General features: G+C 39.8%; 1 protein-coding gene across 2 annotated transcripts in view; it reads left to right on the top strand.

Annotated features, from left to right (window-relative positions):
* The window catches only part of LOC120900637 (protein vav), a 59,958-nt gene extending 49,535 nt beyond the window's left edge, over nucleotides 1-10,423 (top strand). Inside the window, exons 7-14 of one of the 2 annotated variants that reach the window (XM_040307916.1) lie at nucleotides 4,774-4,893; nucleotides 4,972-5,088; nucleotides 5,208-5,384; nucleotides 5,477-5,679; nucleotides 5,952-6,326; nucleotides 9,215-9,367; nucleotides 9,437-9,605; nucleotides 9,720-10,423. In XM_040307916.1, coding sequence (XP_040163850.1) covers nucleotides 4,774-4,893; nucleotides 4,972-5,088; nucleotides 5,208-5,384; nucleotides 5,477-5,679; nucleotides 5,952-6,326; nucleotides 9,215-9,367; nucleotides 9,437-9,605; nucleotides 9,720-9,773 — 1,368 coding nt within the window. In that variant the 3' untranslated portion in view covers nucleotides 9,774-10,423. The remainder of the gene's footprint in view (nucleotides 1-4,773; nucleotides 4,894-4,971; nucleotides 5,089-5,207; nucleotides 5,385-5,476; nucleotides 5,680-5,951; nucleotides 6,327-9,214; nucleotides 9,368-9,436; nucleotides 9,606-9,719) is intronic. The other variant, XM_040307917.1, reaches the window with a different exon arrangement.
* Nucleotides 10,424-15,279: the final 4,856 nt, after the last annotated feature.

Here is a 15,279-nt window from a genome sequence, read left to right as displayed (position 1 = left end):
ACGGGATCCCGGCTTCCACGCTGAAGCGTTGTGGCACCACCATCGCGCCTATCCTGGCCTCGATTTTTCGCGACTCGCTGCGTTCGGGCATCTATCCTGCCTTCTGGAAAACTTCGTGGCTTGTTCCAGTGCACAAAAGGGGGACAAATCAAATGCATGTAATTACCGTGGCATTACATCGCTTTGTGCCTGCGCTAAGGTCTTCGAGCTCCTGGTGTACGAACCTCTCCTCGCAGCTGGCTCGAACTACATTAGCACAGCTCAACATGGATTTGTCCCTCAGCGTTCAACCACCACCAACCTGGTTGAGTTCGTTAGCCTCTGCCACAGGACCATCGATGCCGGCTCGCAGATCGACGCAGTCTACACGGACATCAAGGCTGCCTTCGATAGCGTTCCGCACGCCTTGCTGCTCGCAAAGCTCGAAACGCTTGGTCTGCCCGTGCAGCTGCTGGCCTGGATGCGCTCCTATCTTGCTGGTCGCACATACTGCGTGAAGATGGGACCCCATACGTCGCGCCGTATCGATGCTTCTTCGGGGGTGCCGCAGAGGAGTAACCTTGGACCGCTGCTGTTTGTCATTTTCCTGAATGACGTAACACGGTTGCTCCCTCCTGACGGCCACCTACTGTATGCAGACGACGCGAAGCTGTTCCTGCCTATCCGTGACCGGTCAGACCAACTCCGCCTTCAAGCCACTCTAAGTGCCTTCCAGGCTTGGTACTCTTTGAGTGGTCTTGAATTGTGCGTCGAGAAGTGTGTTGTCGTTACGTTTGCGAGAAAGCGGTGCCCCTTAGTGTATGACTATGCGTTAAATGGATCTACCATTGGTCGCAAAAGCTGTGTCACGGATCTAGGAGTGCTCCTTGACGAAAAGTTGAGCTTCCACGACCAGCTAGAGCACGTTGTCACTAAGGGTAACCAATTGATCGGCTTACTAAAACAAATAGCACGAGACATCACTGACCCGGTATGCATCAAGACGCTATACTGTGCTTTGGTGCGACCAGTGTGAGAATACGCTTCAGTAGTATGGTGGGCTACAGCTGCTCGTCCCCTAGCTCGTTTAGAGTCGATCCAGCGCAAATTCACGCGGTTCGCTTTGCGCTCCTGGAGTGTCCAACTGGACTATGAGGGACGCTGTGCGTTGCTTGGCATCGAGACGCTGAAGCAGCGGAACTGCAACGCTCAGAGGCTGTTTGTCGCGGGACTTCTTGACAATCGGATCGACTCGCCCGCGCTTCTTTCGAGGCTCAACATGTATGTCCCGCCGAGATCGCTCCGAGGTAGATCGCTACTTGACGTGGAGGAACGCCGCACTCGCTTTGGCTCCTCTGATCCGTTTATTCGTATGTGCCGTGAGTTTAATGTTATTTGTGATCGTCATCAACCTGACATGTCGCGCACCGCATTGTTAAATAGTATTCGTGTCGTGCGACCTTTTACATGTTAATTATGTTACTTAAGACTAAGCGTGACAAATGAATGACCGAAATGTGACTATGTTATAATGAATGAATGTAAATGAATTCGCTTCAAGTGGGCCACTTGCGGTCCGTTGAATTTTAATTAATAAATAACAAATAACAAATAACTGGATCCACACCAACAGCTCCGGACCCGGATTCGCACCAACAGCCCCGAAGTCGGCGACGAATCAATGGCTCCGGAGCCGGCGGCGAATCAACGGCTCCGGACCAACGGCTCTGGACTAACGTTTCAATAGAGACGGCATTGTATGATAGCCTAAAAAACGAATCTATCTTCTTTCAAGTGTAGAAGCTAACACGCGATGTGATTGTTGAACGATGTTCAAAATTTATCGATTTTTTTTATAAATTCTTTTACAACATTATTTACTAAGCTATTTTCGGATCTTTCCCATTGAAACTTTATTGAAAAGGATTTTTTTAGCAATCTGTTAAAACCGACTCCGGAGCCGTGGGTGCGGAGTCGATGGTGCGGAGCCACTGGAGCGGTGTCAGCTTCGGAGCCGTGGGTGCGGAGCCATGGGTGCGGAGCCGGCTCCGTTGGGTTTTAGTGGAGGAGGTTTCGAAGTTGTCTGGAGCCGGTCGGAGCCGGTTTTTAATAAAAGATGATGAGCATATTTTATAGATCGTCAACATATATTTTTATACAACAAACATTTTGAAAAATGTATATAACTTTTGAAAGAAACGTAAGTAAAACTTATAAAAAGACTAATCATCCACTTAAAACATGCGGCCTGGCCAGTTATGGTGGTGGAGTTAGAACATATTATTGATTGAAAAAAATCTTGATAGGATTTTTTAAATTCTAATTTTACTAAGATATGTTATAAAAAATTATAATGAACCTTTAAGACAGTTTTCATTCAAATCTTACAAGAAATTTAAAAGATATACTCTTTTAACCACGAAAAACATCATTGTTCCATACAAAATGTATGGCCTACCCGGGTAGGCGGTTGTACGATTACGTAAAATTTTCGTACACACGTGTATGTAGTCCAGATGGTCTCATAGCATGTTTTTATAACCAAATTTGAATATCACTTTTTGACAAGATGGGTGAAAACTTTTGTTCAAACGAGCTTTCTGGAGGCTTGACGAATACTCAAAACACTCTTAAAATCTTCATTCAGAAGCAGAAGCGATAAAAATCAGCCTTCTAAATTCATACACCTTGGGATAAGCCCACCTGTATATTATACCCACTTAGATAGTTGCTCGAAAACTGGTATACAATGCAAACAACTGACAGGCTGAAATTTCAGCTTACCAACTTAAAACGGAAAGGCCTCCAATCTTGGATATATGGTGCCAAATTGATGTGCCCATAGCAGGATATTCAGTCCTACGTATTGGAGGTCCGATCCATACGGGGCTTGAACTTTTGACCATCATCTTCTAAGATTGACCACGGGACCGGCCCAAAATTAATCGACTGATTGGAATTAATGTGTTGAATTCATTGCTATGTTTCATAACCAGGCGAATTAAAATAATTGAATCTAATTAGTTGTATTTTAGGGGTACTTATTTACAGGGGTTTCCAAGTCAGTTTTGAATGTAAACATTGTTTCTCCGCATCCAAGATGTTTTTCTACATTTGTCAAATGGTTTATTTGATTCAAAACAAAATTCCAGTTTCAACACATGATTTTCAACACATAACAAAGAACTGTCAAGCTCAATCCAGCTTGAGTCATGTTGAAAATCATGCTGTAGAAATTAAAAATTATTGTGATGAAAATGAAATGTCAGGTCGATGTGGAACAACATTTTGCCTGCGGTGAATAACAACGTTTACATTCGAAACTGAAAACCCTGTAAATGTATTGCAAAAGTGAAAATATATTTATACTAACACCAACATTTCAACAAATCTAGGAAAAATCTGACCACGCGGCTACATGAGGTGAAATATACAGCGAAATGAACTATTTGACAGGTGAAATATCTGACGGATAAAGTATCACAGCAACCAGCTGATGTGCAATGTAAATAAATAACGTGTACACAATCGCAATTAAATCCTTAAAATAACTTTAATATCAAGTATTTCGTCAATTTTCAGTCAACAATTCATCATTTCTTGCAACTAGGGAATGTTCCGCTTAGAAAGATATTCTTTTTAAGGGAATTTCGAAAGCGGATATTGTATCTCCCCCAACTCTTTAGCTGTATCTGTCAGATATTTCACCTGTCAAATAGTTCATTTCGCTGTATATTTCACCTCGTGTAGCCTTACGGTGAATCCCAATCAAGAAATAGAAAGCGCATTCCGTATTTCACCATGGCAACGGAGAAAAGGAGAAGGATGTTAACTTTTGAGGTGTATTCTATAACAACCACGCTTTCGTTGCTAAGCGCGTGGTTGTTATAGACTATGCAATTGCTAAATTTTCCCACGGTGTCAATGCTAAAGCCTAACGCTCCTTGGCGCGTTAACACGTTGTCTGCCACCATACATGCCCACTGAACTGCCCCGTCAGGCCACGGAATCACTCTTTGAAACGAATGCATTTGCTTTTGCATTTTTTCTCTTTTGAATCAAATTCACCAATTCTCTTTGTTGTCTCAGTCGCTCCACAATGTCGTTTGTTGGGCTAATTCCATGGCATTTCATTCTTGGAACCCCCCTCCCCTCCCTTCCCTTCCCTTTCTTTACCTCTCGCAAAAGTTGGTGACATTCCGACTCCAACGCTTTGCAACGCTTTGGTACGCGCATGCAAACGATGCTACAACAATGACAGGCAAAGCACGGGCCGATGAAAGGCACGTGAAACTGTGAAAAGATCGTTTACGTATTGTCCAAGCTGTCCCGATCAACCTCAACTTTGTGATGAGTGTTTTAAGATTGTGCATCAAAAGTAAAGGATGAATAAATGAACTCCAAGATCTTTTAATTATTGTTCATTCTCATTCTCATTTATTTATGGAAACATAATAGAAACTCATTTTGATATTTGAATCATTTTTTTGAGAAATAATAACCGTGAAAGAAAAGCATTGTGAAAGAACCGATCAAATACATGCAAATTTATCTCTTGTAACACGTCTTTTACAATGTGTAATGTGTCAGCCACTATGTGGCTGACGTGGCCCGATCGGAAAAAAACCCGTCAGCCACATAGTGGCTGACGTGGCAGACAACGTGTTAAAATGATTTTATACCAGATTTCCAAAATGAATGAAAAAGTGCTTGCTTCTTATTTGACTGACCTTAATTAAAATTAAATTATTGGTAATGGTATACTTTTTTCAAACATAAACGTATATGTTTCAGCAAAGCCAAAAAGAACATAGCGATGGAAGATTACAACTTCGAGACATTTTATCTGTTCCGATGCAACGAATTTTAAAATATCATCTATTGTTAGATAAGCTTGTACAAGAAACGGTGCCAGTAAGTTTTTAAAAGTTAAATCAATTTACTTCGTTTTTTATTAACCTCCATATCTATATACTATAACGATTACTTCAGACGCATGACGATTTTAGAGGATTGGAACGGGCCAAAGAAGCGATGGTAGATGTTGCACAGTATTCTAATGAAGTAAAGCGTGATTCTGAACATCTTATAGTGATACAAAAAGTAAAGGTTTGTGTTTCACAATACACGTTTAACTTTATACGTGTTTATATGTTTGTATGTTTTTAACGTTTTTCTAACCTCAAATTAAAAATAATTTTTTAATATTTTTGTCATATTAACAACAGGAAAGTATTTCTGATCTGAACCTTCCCAACGGCAACAATCTCGAGCAATATGGACGGTTATTACTTGACGGGGATCTTAATATAAAAGCACACGAAGACCAAAAAATGAAGCATCGATATGCTTTTGTCTTCGAAAAGGTTATGATTCTGGTAAAAAATTCCAATACCAAGATCGGGGTAAGCTTTGATTGAAATGTTAAAAGCATGGCCATTTTTTCACTGAACTAAATTAGAATTAATTTTCTCTGGGTTTCTACCTTTCTTTACAGGAAGCACAATATTCTTTCCGAGAAGCTCACAATTTGTTGGATTACAGGATAGAAATATTAAATTCTCGTCGCACTTTAGGTCGTGATGGTCGTTTGAAGTATTCTCTGCTATTAGCACGCAAAACGCAAGCTACTGCTTTCACGCTTTATATGAAAACTGAAGAAGAACGCGAAAAATGGAAGAGAGCATTTGAAACAGCAATGTAAGTAAATTTTCAAATAGTAAATTTGTATAAAAAAATAAATAAAAATTATATTTTGGTAATAATTTGATATTTTATGATAACCAAACAATTGACAATAAGTAGTTAATGTACTACTAGTTGTATGAAATATAATCTTTCAGTCCAAGGGAATTTCATAACCATATGCTTAGGACATTTATGCTGTTCATTTTATTGGCATAATTATGCCCATGAGACATAGTTAGTATTATGTTGAACCCCTTGTTATTTTTATTTGAAATTTTCTATAGGGAAACCTTGGAACCCGTAGGATGCAAGAATACTGATCATAAATTTGTTATACACACTTTTGATACGCCTGTCATCTGTCGCCATTGCTCGAAGTTTTTGAAGGGAAAAATACATCAAGGTTATCGATGCAAAGTATGTGAAATAGTAGTACACAGAGGATGTATTTCGTCAACTGGTCGATGCAAGCAATTGCAACAAACACCGCCGCCGGTATGTGACCGATTGCTTTCGGAGTTCAACTGGTTTGTTGGTACAATGAATCGAGATTCAGCTACCCAGCGTCTAGAAAACAAAAAGATTGGAACCTATCTGCTACGTGTCCGTCCGCAAGGTGCCTCTCATGAAAGTGAAACAATATATGCGCTTAGCCTGAAGTAAGTAATATTATACTTTCTTGTCTCACTATCGATGTCCAATATAATATACAGGCGTTCCTCGAGATACACAGTTAATGGGAACCGAAAACGGCAGCAAAATACCGCGTATCTTGAATTTTCGCGTAAGTCGAATCTCGGGATTTCCAGCCAAAATGTCACAAATTTTTCTATAATTTCGCAAGTAGGGGGTTGTTTTAGGCTCTTATTTAATTATTTGATATGATTCTGACTGAATAAACCTTTTGAAATGGACAATGGATGTGTCAAATCAGTGCAATTTGCTCAAAGAATTGTCAAATTTAGAAAACCGCGTATCTCCGAATCGTCATATAAAAGATACCGTGTATCTTCTCGGGGACCGCCTGTAACTGCAAAAACTAGGATTAAAAACAATATGTTTATCTTTGGTAATAAATTTAAAAAAAGTTAAGTACACTTCTTATTTTTCTTTGAACCCCCTCTTAATTGTGTTCAACAAGCTGTAAAAAATCAAATTTATCATTTAATCTCAAATATAACAAAAATCCATTCAAACATGTTTGGAGCGCGCGCCTCTGCAGGGTGCGCTATACATAAATCGTTCTCTTGCACTATCGTACAAACGGTTGCGGCGCCTTTAGTATTAGAATAGGATTCTAGTAACTATTGATAAAAAAGTTACACACAACACACAATTTTTTTACGTACGTTTTGTAATAACATATCCAGAAACCGAAACACAATTTTTGTAACTAACGCGGAAGGTTTAAGTGTTATTGTCGTAGATACATCAAATGAACGTACCGGCTTAGAAACTGCACTAAGCGGTGTTGAAATCGTTGTGTCAAACTAGATCAATCAATTGGAAATATTGGATAAAACCAATTACATTGGAGCGCCGTTTATCCGGACTCATCGGGAATCGACCTCGCCAGGATATTCGCATAACACAGACAATGAGTTAAAGTATATATTTTATAACAAATTCATTTATATTTTTTTGAACCTTGAACTGTCATACAGCACGGATAAACGGCCAGTCGGATAAAAGATATATATATATATATATATATATATATATATATATATATATATATATATATATATATATATATATATATATATATTATATAGTCTATATATAGACTCTATATATAGAGTTGTCTTAAACATTATTTTCTTTTTCAATAAAGAATTGTTTGAATTCTTGGAAAATTTATGAGACGCAATTATTATTTTGAGGTTCTTGGATTATTCAGTTTTTAATTTCGTTTTGATCATTTTAAACTTTTTATTATTCAAAAGTTCTCAAATATAAAACTAAGTTGATGAGTCGATTGTATTCACCGATTGAAATATGTGTTTGTGGCAATGTACAGCAAAGAGATACAGGGTTTTCACTTGTTAGAAAGATTTTGTCACCAAATATAGACTTTCTCTATAGTATGAAGACCATCATCCTTTTGCTCAGCCTTGATATTGGGCCGAATGTCTCTATATTGTGTAGCAAAACATATTGTGTTACAAATGAAAACCCCTGTAAAAACGGTATACAGTGACACCATCTGGATTTCCAAAACATAAAATCACTGGAAATCCAGATTTTAAACAATAATCGATCTGTACAGTATATCAGTATGTACAGTCCAAGTATATCACAATTTGTTCAAAAATGACTTATGGCCCCGGTTTTTTCGAGGTCGCACCATAGTGTGCTCTCGAGAGTCTCCAATGCGGCCCGTGATGCTTTTTGTAAAGATTCGAAAGAACTATCTTTTTTGTTGAGTAATTCAATCAGAATTTTAACATCTACTTTAAAAACATCGAAAATCAAGCTCCAATAAGAGAATGCTGTGTCTAAATTTGATGTATTTAGTTAGTATTTTCCGTTCATTTAACGTTCATCCATTAGCTAAAGGTAACAATAAAATCTGAGGGACACGTTATTTGCGAAGCGATGCGACCCGCGAACTGAAAAGTTTAGAGACCCCTGTTCAAATTAACTGTCGTAGCTTATGATTGTACAGAAGTGTAAGGTAATCCGGAGCGGAGTCATGTATCAACTCCTACTACGGTGCGCAAAATATGACTCCGACTCCGGATCATAACCGGATTCGACTCTGGATCAGTCCGGATCAATCCGGAACAATCCGGATCAGTCTGGATCAGGGTGAATCAAACCGGATTAGTCTGGAACAATCCGTATAAGTTCGGGTCAGAAGTTCAGTCCCGATCAGTCCGGATCAGTCCGGATCAGTCCAGGTCAGTCCGGAACAATCCGGATGAGTTCTGGTCAGTCCGGATCAATTTGCATCAGTCCGGATCAATTTGGATAAGTCCAGATCAGTCCAGATTAGTCCGGAAGAGTCGATGAGTCGGAACGAGTCCTGTAGAGTTTGGTAGAATCCGGGCGAGTAGAGTTTAGGTTGACGTTGCAATTGCTAATTTCCGAAATGACTGTCCATTGTCGTTTAGACAATTCTTGATGAGTTCATTGACTTTCAAATAATGCATCAAATATGTACCTAATAGTATAAAAATTTTCTTTCTTGCAATAATATTTACCTTTTCCGCCAGATTCAAAAAAAATTACCTTATACTTCCCGCATGCTTCACGCAAAAACTCAGTAAAAATAAAAAAAAACTGTTTTTGTACCGCCAACCGAAACTACTCGCCCGGACTCGACCAAACGCATTCGGATGCTTCCATATCCATCCGAACTGATGTGAACTGATCCGGACTCGGAGTCGATGAGTTCGAAGTTTTTCTCGTGTACAATTATCATATATCATCATCATCATCATCATCATCATCATCATCATCATCATCAAGATATCATACAGTACTTTTCAGATGAGGAAGATATTTTATCATGTCGCGAATAATATTTTCTATTTATTTTCAGAACCGATAAGAAAATAATCAAGCATATGAAAATTTATCAGAAAAAAGAGCACCAGAATGTGTTTTATTATCTTTCGACAAGAAGATACTTTAAAACTATAATAGAACTGGTTTCTTTTTATGAAAGGAACGATTTGGGCGAAAATTTTGCTGGGTAAAAGACTGATTAGAAACTGTTTTTAATGTTTTCAACTAGTTCAATAAAAATAATTATGAATTGCAGCCTAAATCAACTTCTCCAATGGCCTTTTAAAGAGGAAATTGTTGTAGCCATCTATGATTTTGCACCCAATGAGCTCAATCAACTACCAATGCGCCAGGGATGTCAGGTGATTGTAATTGGAAAAGAAGGAGACAGTAAAGGCTGGTGGCGTGGCAAAACATTAGAAAAGGTATTACAGAACACAATGTTTTTTTTTAATTAATATATTATTACAAATCATGTGTCTATTTAACTGCAAAATTATTCGCATGATTGCATACTTTTATTTTGTTCATATTTTTAGGTTGGATTTTTCCCAAAAGAGTATGTACGGCCAGCAGTAATCGGTGAAGTATAAATGATCAATTCGTAACATCCTGAACACAATCCACTCATATAAAGAATGAGATAATTGAGATGCTGTCGTGTATTAAAGTTAGTGAGTTCGTTAATCAAATACAGGACCTGTTCTTTTTTTTTAATTACAAGGTTTGGCAGATAAGCAACATTCAATGCGACAACGAGTCTGATTCGAACTTATCTTATATCTTATAATTCGAATTATAATGATGCCATTAAAAAAAGGTTAACTAGGAAGTGATATTCCACGTATGGTTGTCAGTTTTTCAGGAAAGCTAAGTGAAAAACGATTTTACGTGTTTTCATCATAATAAAACAGAATAACAAAGGGTAGATTATTTAAAATGTGTTTAAAAAGTTTAACAGATTTAAAAAAAATGTGAAACATTGCATAAACTAGTATTACGTATGTATGTGCTTTGAATGTTTGATGTGCAAGCAATGTTTTGTAAAAGCATGTTATGAAAAAAAAACAATAATCGAACAAAAAAATCGAATATCGAAATATCAGCTAGGTGTTACGCGCTAAGAAACGTAAATAATAAATAAAGCAACAACGATTAAAAAATATAACATATTAGGAGGCATACAAATGCTGATTGTTTTATAAATAAATTGTGTCTATGTGGAACGTTTCACGTACCAAAATATTATCTGTTGGCATTGCGTTGTATTTTATGCCGGCTTTCGACTTAATCCCAATCCCAATCCCAATCCCAATCCCAATCCCAATCCCAATCCCAATCCGACATCCATTGAGGAATATCTAGCATTATAATGGTCGGCGTACGTCGACTGCACCCCCCAAGCGAATGAAAATATCACTTTTCGGCTGTGTTTTCGATTGACATTTCGTGCACGATTTGACAAACGAAACAGTGTACGAGATTCAGACTTTTTTCGGCACTTAACCACAACCGCGTGCAATGGCATATTTGCTATCTTCATTGCACGTCTAGCTTTAGACATTTTGAGGCTAAATAGTTTTTACATTGTTGGTGTTTATATGAATGATACGATACCAAAGAACACAACTGATTTAAATGCAAACTAAACATAATAGTCAAAAAGAAATACACATAACCTGCTTCAACGCTTGGCTTGGAGAGCGAAATGGTTCGAATGGAAGAACCACACATACAGTCATATATTGCTTGTCAAATTATGAGAGTGTATGAGTTATCGTCCGAAAATTTCCGCTTGGGCCAGAACTAACCTGGTAATGCGGTTTTGTAACCGTTGAAGCCTTTTAATTTGCCCCTTGTTGCCAAGAAATAGAATGGACGAGCAAAAGTCAAAGTGTGGCGATACCAATGTTCTATAGAGGTGAATTTTCCCAAAGAAGTCGAGATCACACTTCTTTGCCACTTTAGTGATAACCCAGTCAATGTGAGCGTTAACCTGTCACCTAAGATTACCCCTAGGTATTTAGCCTGTTCAACTCTTTCGATTCATTCAGAATTTATTACGATAGAGGGAGGTTCGTCCAGTACACCCGCAGACATCATAGGCCGTGGGGCCACGGGGCTTTCTCAAGCTGAGAAAACGTTCTCAAGCACTCATTTAAGTTTCTCAAGCACTCAAAACTTGTTCTCAGACTCAAGCCCGTGGCCGTCGTCAGTTTTTCTCACTCTGAGAAACTGATATAGACACTCAAGCTTTATTTAGAGCTTTAAATAGAAAAACAGTTTTTAATCGCATATTTTTTTAACGTTTTCAATTATAAACATTGAATACATTTTCCAAAGTGATTTCCGATAAACAAATAGCGCAATTCTCCATATTTCAGTTAGCCGATCGCTGCATCGTCAACTTTCTCAAAGATTCTCAAAGATTCTCAAAACCGATTTTGTTCCGATTCGACAAACGCTGAGAACGAGGTTTTCTCAAAAGCACTCATGAGTGCTTGAGAAAATGAGCGTTGAGAATCCCCATGGCCCCGCGGCCATAATGTAACAAGTTTTGTTAATGTTTAATGCCAGCTTTTTGAACTTTAGTGGAACATACACTGCACATGCACTTCTGTCCAGAGCGTTTAAATTGATATTAATCAGAGACTCAGGTACAGTTTCTAATGAACGATCGATGACGACTGATAGTTCATTCCCACCGAGCACCAACACTCAGAGATCGCTTCCCATCGGTCAAAAGCCGAAGATTTTATATTGACCTTTCACTTTTTCTATCTGTCTCTCGCTCTAATTTGAGCGATTTTCCCCTGATGAGTGTCCCCGAGCCTCCTCGTGTGGTTGTTGTTGTTGGAAGTTGAAGCCGAAACCCCCTCGTGAGCTGCTAAAATCAGCGAAGAACGAAATCGAGTGGCTCAAGCGAAAGAACGAAAAAATGATGAACGAGTGTGCTGTGACAATAGCACACACGCACGCACAAGGCGACACCCGAAATTTGGTGCGATACCGGCTTTCAGTGGAGCAAGTACACACACACATGCACACATGTGGCCACACCAGCGCTCTGTTCTAGTGCAGGTAGTTATCTGCAGTCCACGGTGATACTACACACAGCCACGCACTTGGCGATACACGCTGTGTGGTTGGGTTCCCACCGGTCACCAGCACTCAGAGATCCGCTGAGATCGAAGCTGGCTTTGAAGCTGAGTTGGCGAAATTATTCAACCGATCCGTCGGGTCCCGAAGCCGAAGCAAACCCGAAGCCGAAGCAAAACCCGAACGGAGTTCGGCACGACCCTTCGTTAAAATAGCCCCCTCCCCCTTTTTTGCCAGGATTTCTTTCCGAAATGATACAGTGCACAGAATTATATCACAACAATTCTATTTATTGAATTTAATAACATTAATCTAACAAGTTTCACAAAAATCAAAAACATATGCACTGCGAACACTGAACTTAATTTCACATTAACGCACATTCAACGCAATTCAACACACACTTTCCACACTCGCACAGTGAATAAAATCACAAAATCGTCACAACACATTCAGCTCTTCCTCGCTGTTGCGCCTAGTTCCTTTCGTTACACTGTACGGGCCACCATTTCGAACACTACGACACAGCCACAGGTTTTGTTGTCTCCGTTCGCCGTGAAACACACATGAAATGGAAGAAAAATTATATTAATTAGAAGGGGGGATGTTGGTTGATAATTTTAATCACTTTTACTTACCTTAAATTAGAATGATCTCCATTTTTACGGGGTTTATCCGCTGACCACCAAGAGCTGCAACACCACACAAGCACCAACCTCACTGGACTGAAAGTGAAGCCTACTGCGTGAATGTGTGTATGCGCTTCTGCCAAGCCAACCGCGCCGTACTGCGTGTGTAGCCAAGTGCGTGTGTGTGTATTTGCACCACTGGACACAGAACACAAATCTCACCGCACAGCAGAGCGTGTGTCGCCAAGTGTATGCATGTGTGTATTTGCACCACTGAATTCTGAACGTCCACCGCACCGCACCACACAGCGTGTATCGCCAAGTGCGTGGCTGTGTGTAGTATCACCGTGGACTGCAGAAAACTACCTGCACTAGAACAGAGCGCTGGTGTGGCCAAATGTGTGCATGTGTGTACTTGCTCCACTGAAAGCCGGTATCGCACCAGATTTCGGGTGTCGCCTTGTGCGTGTGTGTGTGTTATTGTCACAGCACACTCGTTCATCATTTTTTCGTTCTTTCGCTTGAGCCACTCGATTTCGTTCTTCGCTGATTTTGGCAGCGCACGAGGGGGTTTCGGCTTCAACTTCCAACAACAACAACCACACGAGGAGGCTCGGGGACACTCATCAGGGGAAAATCGCTCAAATTAGAGCGAGAGACAGATAGAAAAAGTGAAAGGTCAATATAAAATCTTCGGCTTTTGACCGTTGGGTTTTGTGAAATTGAAATGTGACCGAACGTGCGCGAGGCGGTTGAGCACCGTTTTTAGCGGGGAGTCAGTTTTAACTGACATGAGCCGGGTTGAACGAACTGTTCGAAGCGGACTGATTGCCCGCGTACAGACGTCGCCCACGGGTCTGCCCATGCCCGAATGCAGAGCCGATAGCATGCGATTATATCTTCTCATACTTCTCACGATTTTGTATGACTTCGGTTGTTTTGGACCTCACGTGTGGATGCTTCCATTGCGTCCGAACAGACGGCGTCCACGGGCCTGCCCACGCCCGAATGCAGAGCCGATGGCATACGATTCTATCTTCACCATTAACATGAGAGAGACAGAGCTTATACCACGAACGTACACGAAAGGTGTACATGCTTCACTCATCAGGATCTAAAGGCAAGGACAAGGCAAAAGAGACACAGAAAAATTTCCTCACAGCTACACATGTCCTTTTGATGCGTTGTCTATGCGTCACGCTCGGTATCACAGCGGCATACGGCAGGTAAGCAGTACAAATGCTGCTACCTGATACGCACACATGTTTCTCGAACACAACTATTCGGTTCGACTCGGTAAACTTCACGAGGGCACCGGAACAAAAGGGCGCAGACTTTTTCATGATTTTGTATGACTTCGGCTGTTTTGGACCACGCGTGTAGGCGCAGGCATTGAACCCGGCATTTGATCGTCCAGGCGATCATCGAAACCCGGAAGGAATTTCCCTCACTCGAAATGTTGGTGTTGAGAAGCCTTACCTTGGGTAGGGGGACATAATTTAACTCTTGAAATAAGTTGGTACACGAATTTTTAGAAAGCGTAACGTCCTATCTTGGAAGTCCGAACGAATCTGACCTGCCATGATCGGAAATGGTTTTATTTATACTCAAAATAAGTTATGGCTTTCGTTGTACATTTGGTTTTTCAATGTGATTTTTTTGTCAACTAGTTAATTTCGAACCGGTTGCAGGTTTTCGTAACAGAACCTTAGACCAGGGGTCTCCAAATTACGGCCCACGGGCCGCATGCGGCCCTCAAGAGCCTGTAATGTGGCCCGTAATGACTTTGTAAATGTTAAAATAAATAGCTTATTTTTTTACTAATCATTCAAAACATGATTTTAGTTCAATAAAAGAAAGCTGTAAACACTTGAACATGAAAGCAGTAAGTATTTTCTAATCAAAACAAGATTTGAACATTCATTAATTCTAACGGTAACGCCATAATGATCCTCAACAAAGTTATTTGTGAAGCAATGGAGTCCGCCAACTAAAAAGTTTGGAGACCCCTGCCTTAGACGTATTTACTGACTGCAGGACACATTAAATCCTGTTACTGGCTACCAAAACAACATCATATTCCAGGCAACCGGGCTACCCTGGTAGCCAGCTACTTTGGAAGTTTATAACTTTTGAATGCGCAATTCAATTTCGATGCAATATTGAAAATTAAACAAACTAGTGCAGTTTCTATAACTGTGCATAGATTGGTTCAACTCGCTACCTTTTTTAGCTATAGCTTTTCAAAGTTGACAGATTTTTTTGAAAAAAAAAATACAAAATATAAAACATACACAACATAACACAACATACAACATTGTTCAGTACTTTACAAAATTTTCACAGCAAAATGACTCTAGTAGTTTAAGCA

This window comes from Anopheles arabiensis, chromosome 3, assembly GCF_016920715.1.
Source record: "Anopheles arabiensis isolate DONGOLA chromosome 3, AaraD3, whole genome shotgun sequence".
Taxonomy (NCBI): domain Eukaryota; kingdom Metazoa; phylum Arthropoda; class Insecta; order Diptera; family Culicidae; genus Anopheles; species Anopheles arabiensis.
The sequence above is the reverse complement of the archived record's forward strand: the minus strand, read 5'-3'. Positions and strand labels throughout refer to the sequence as shown.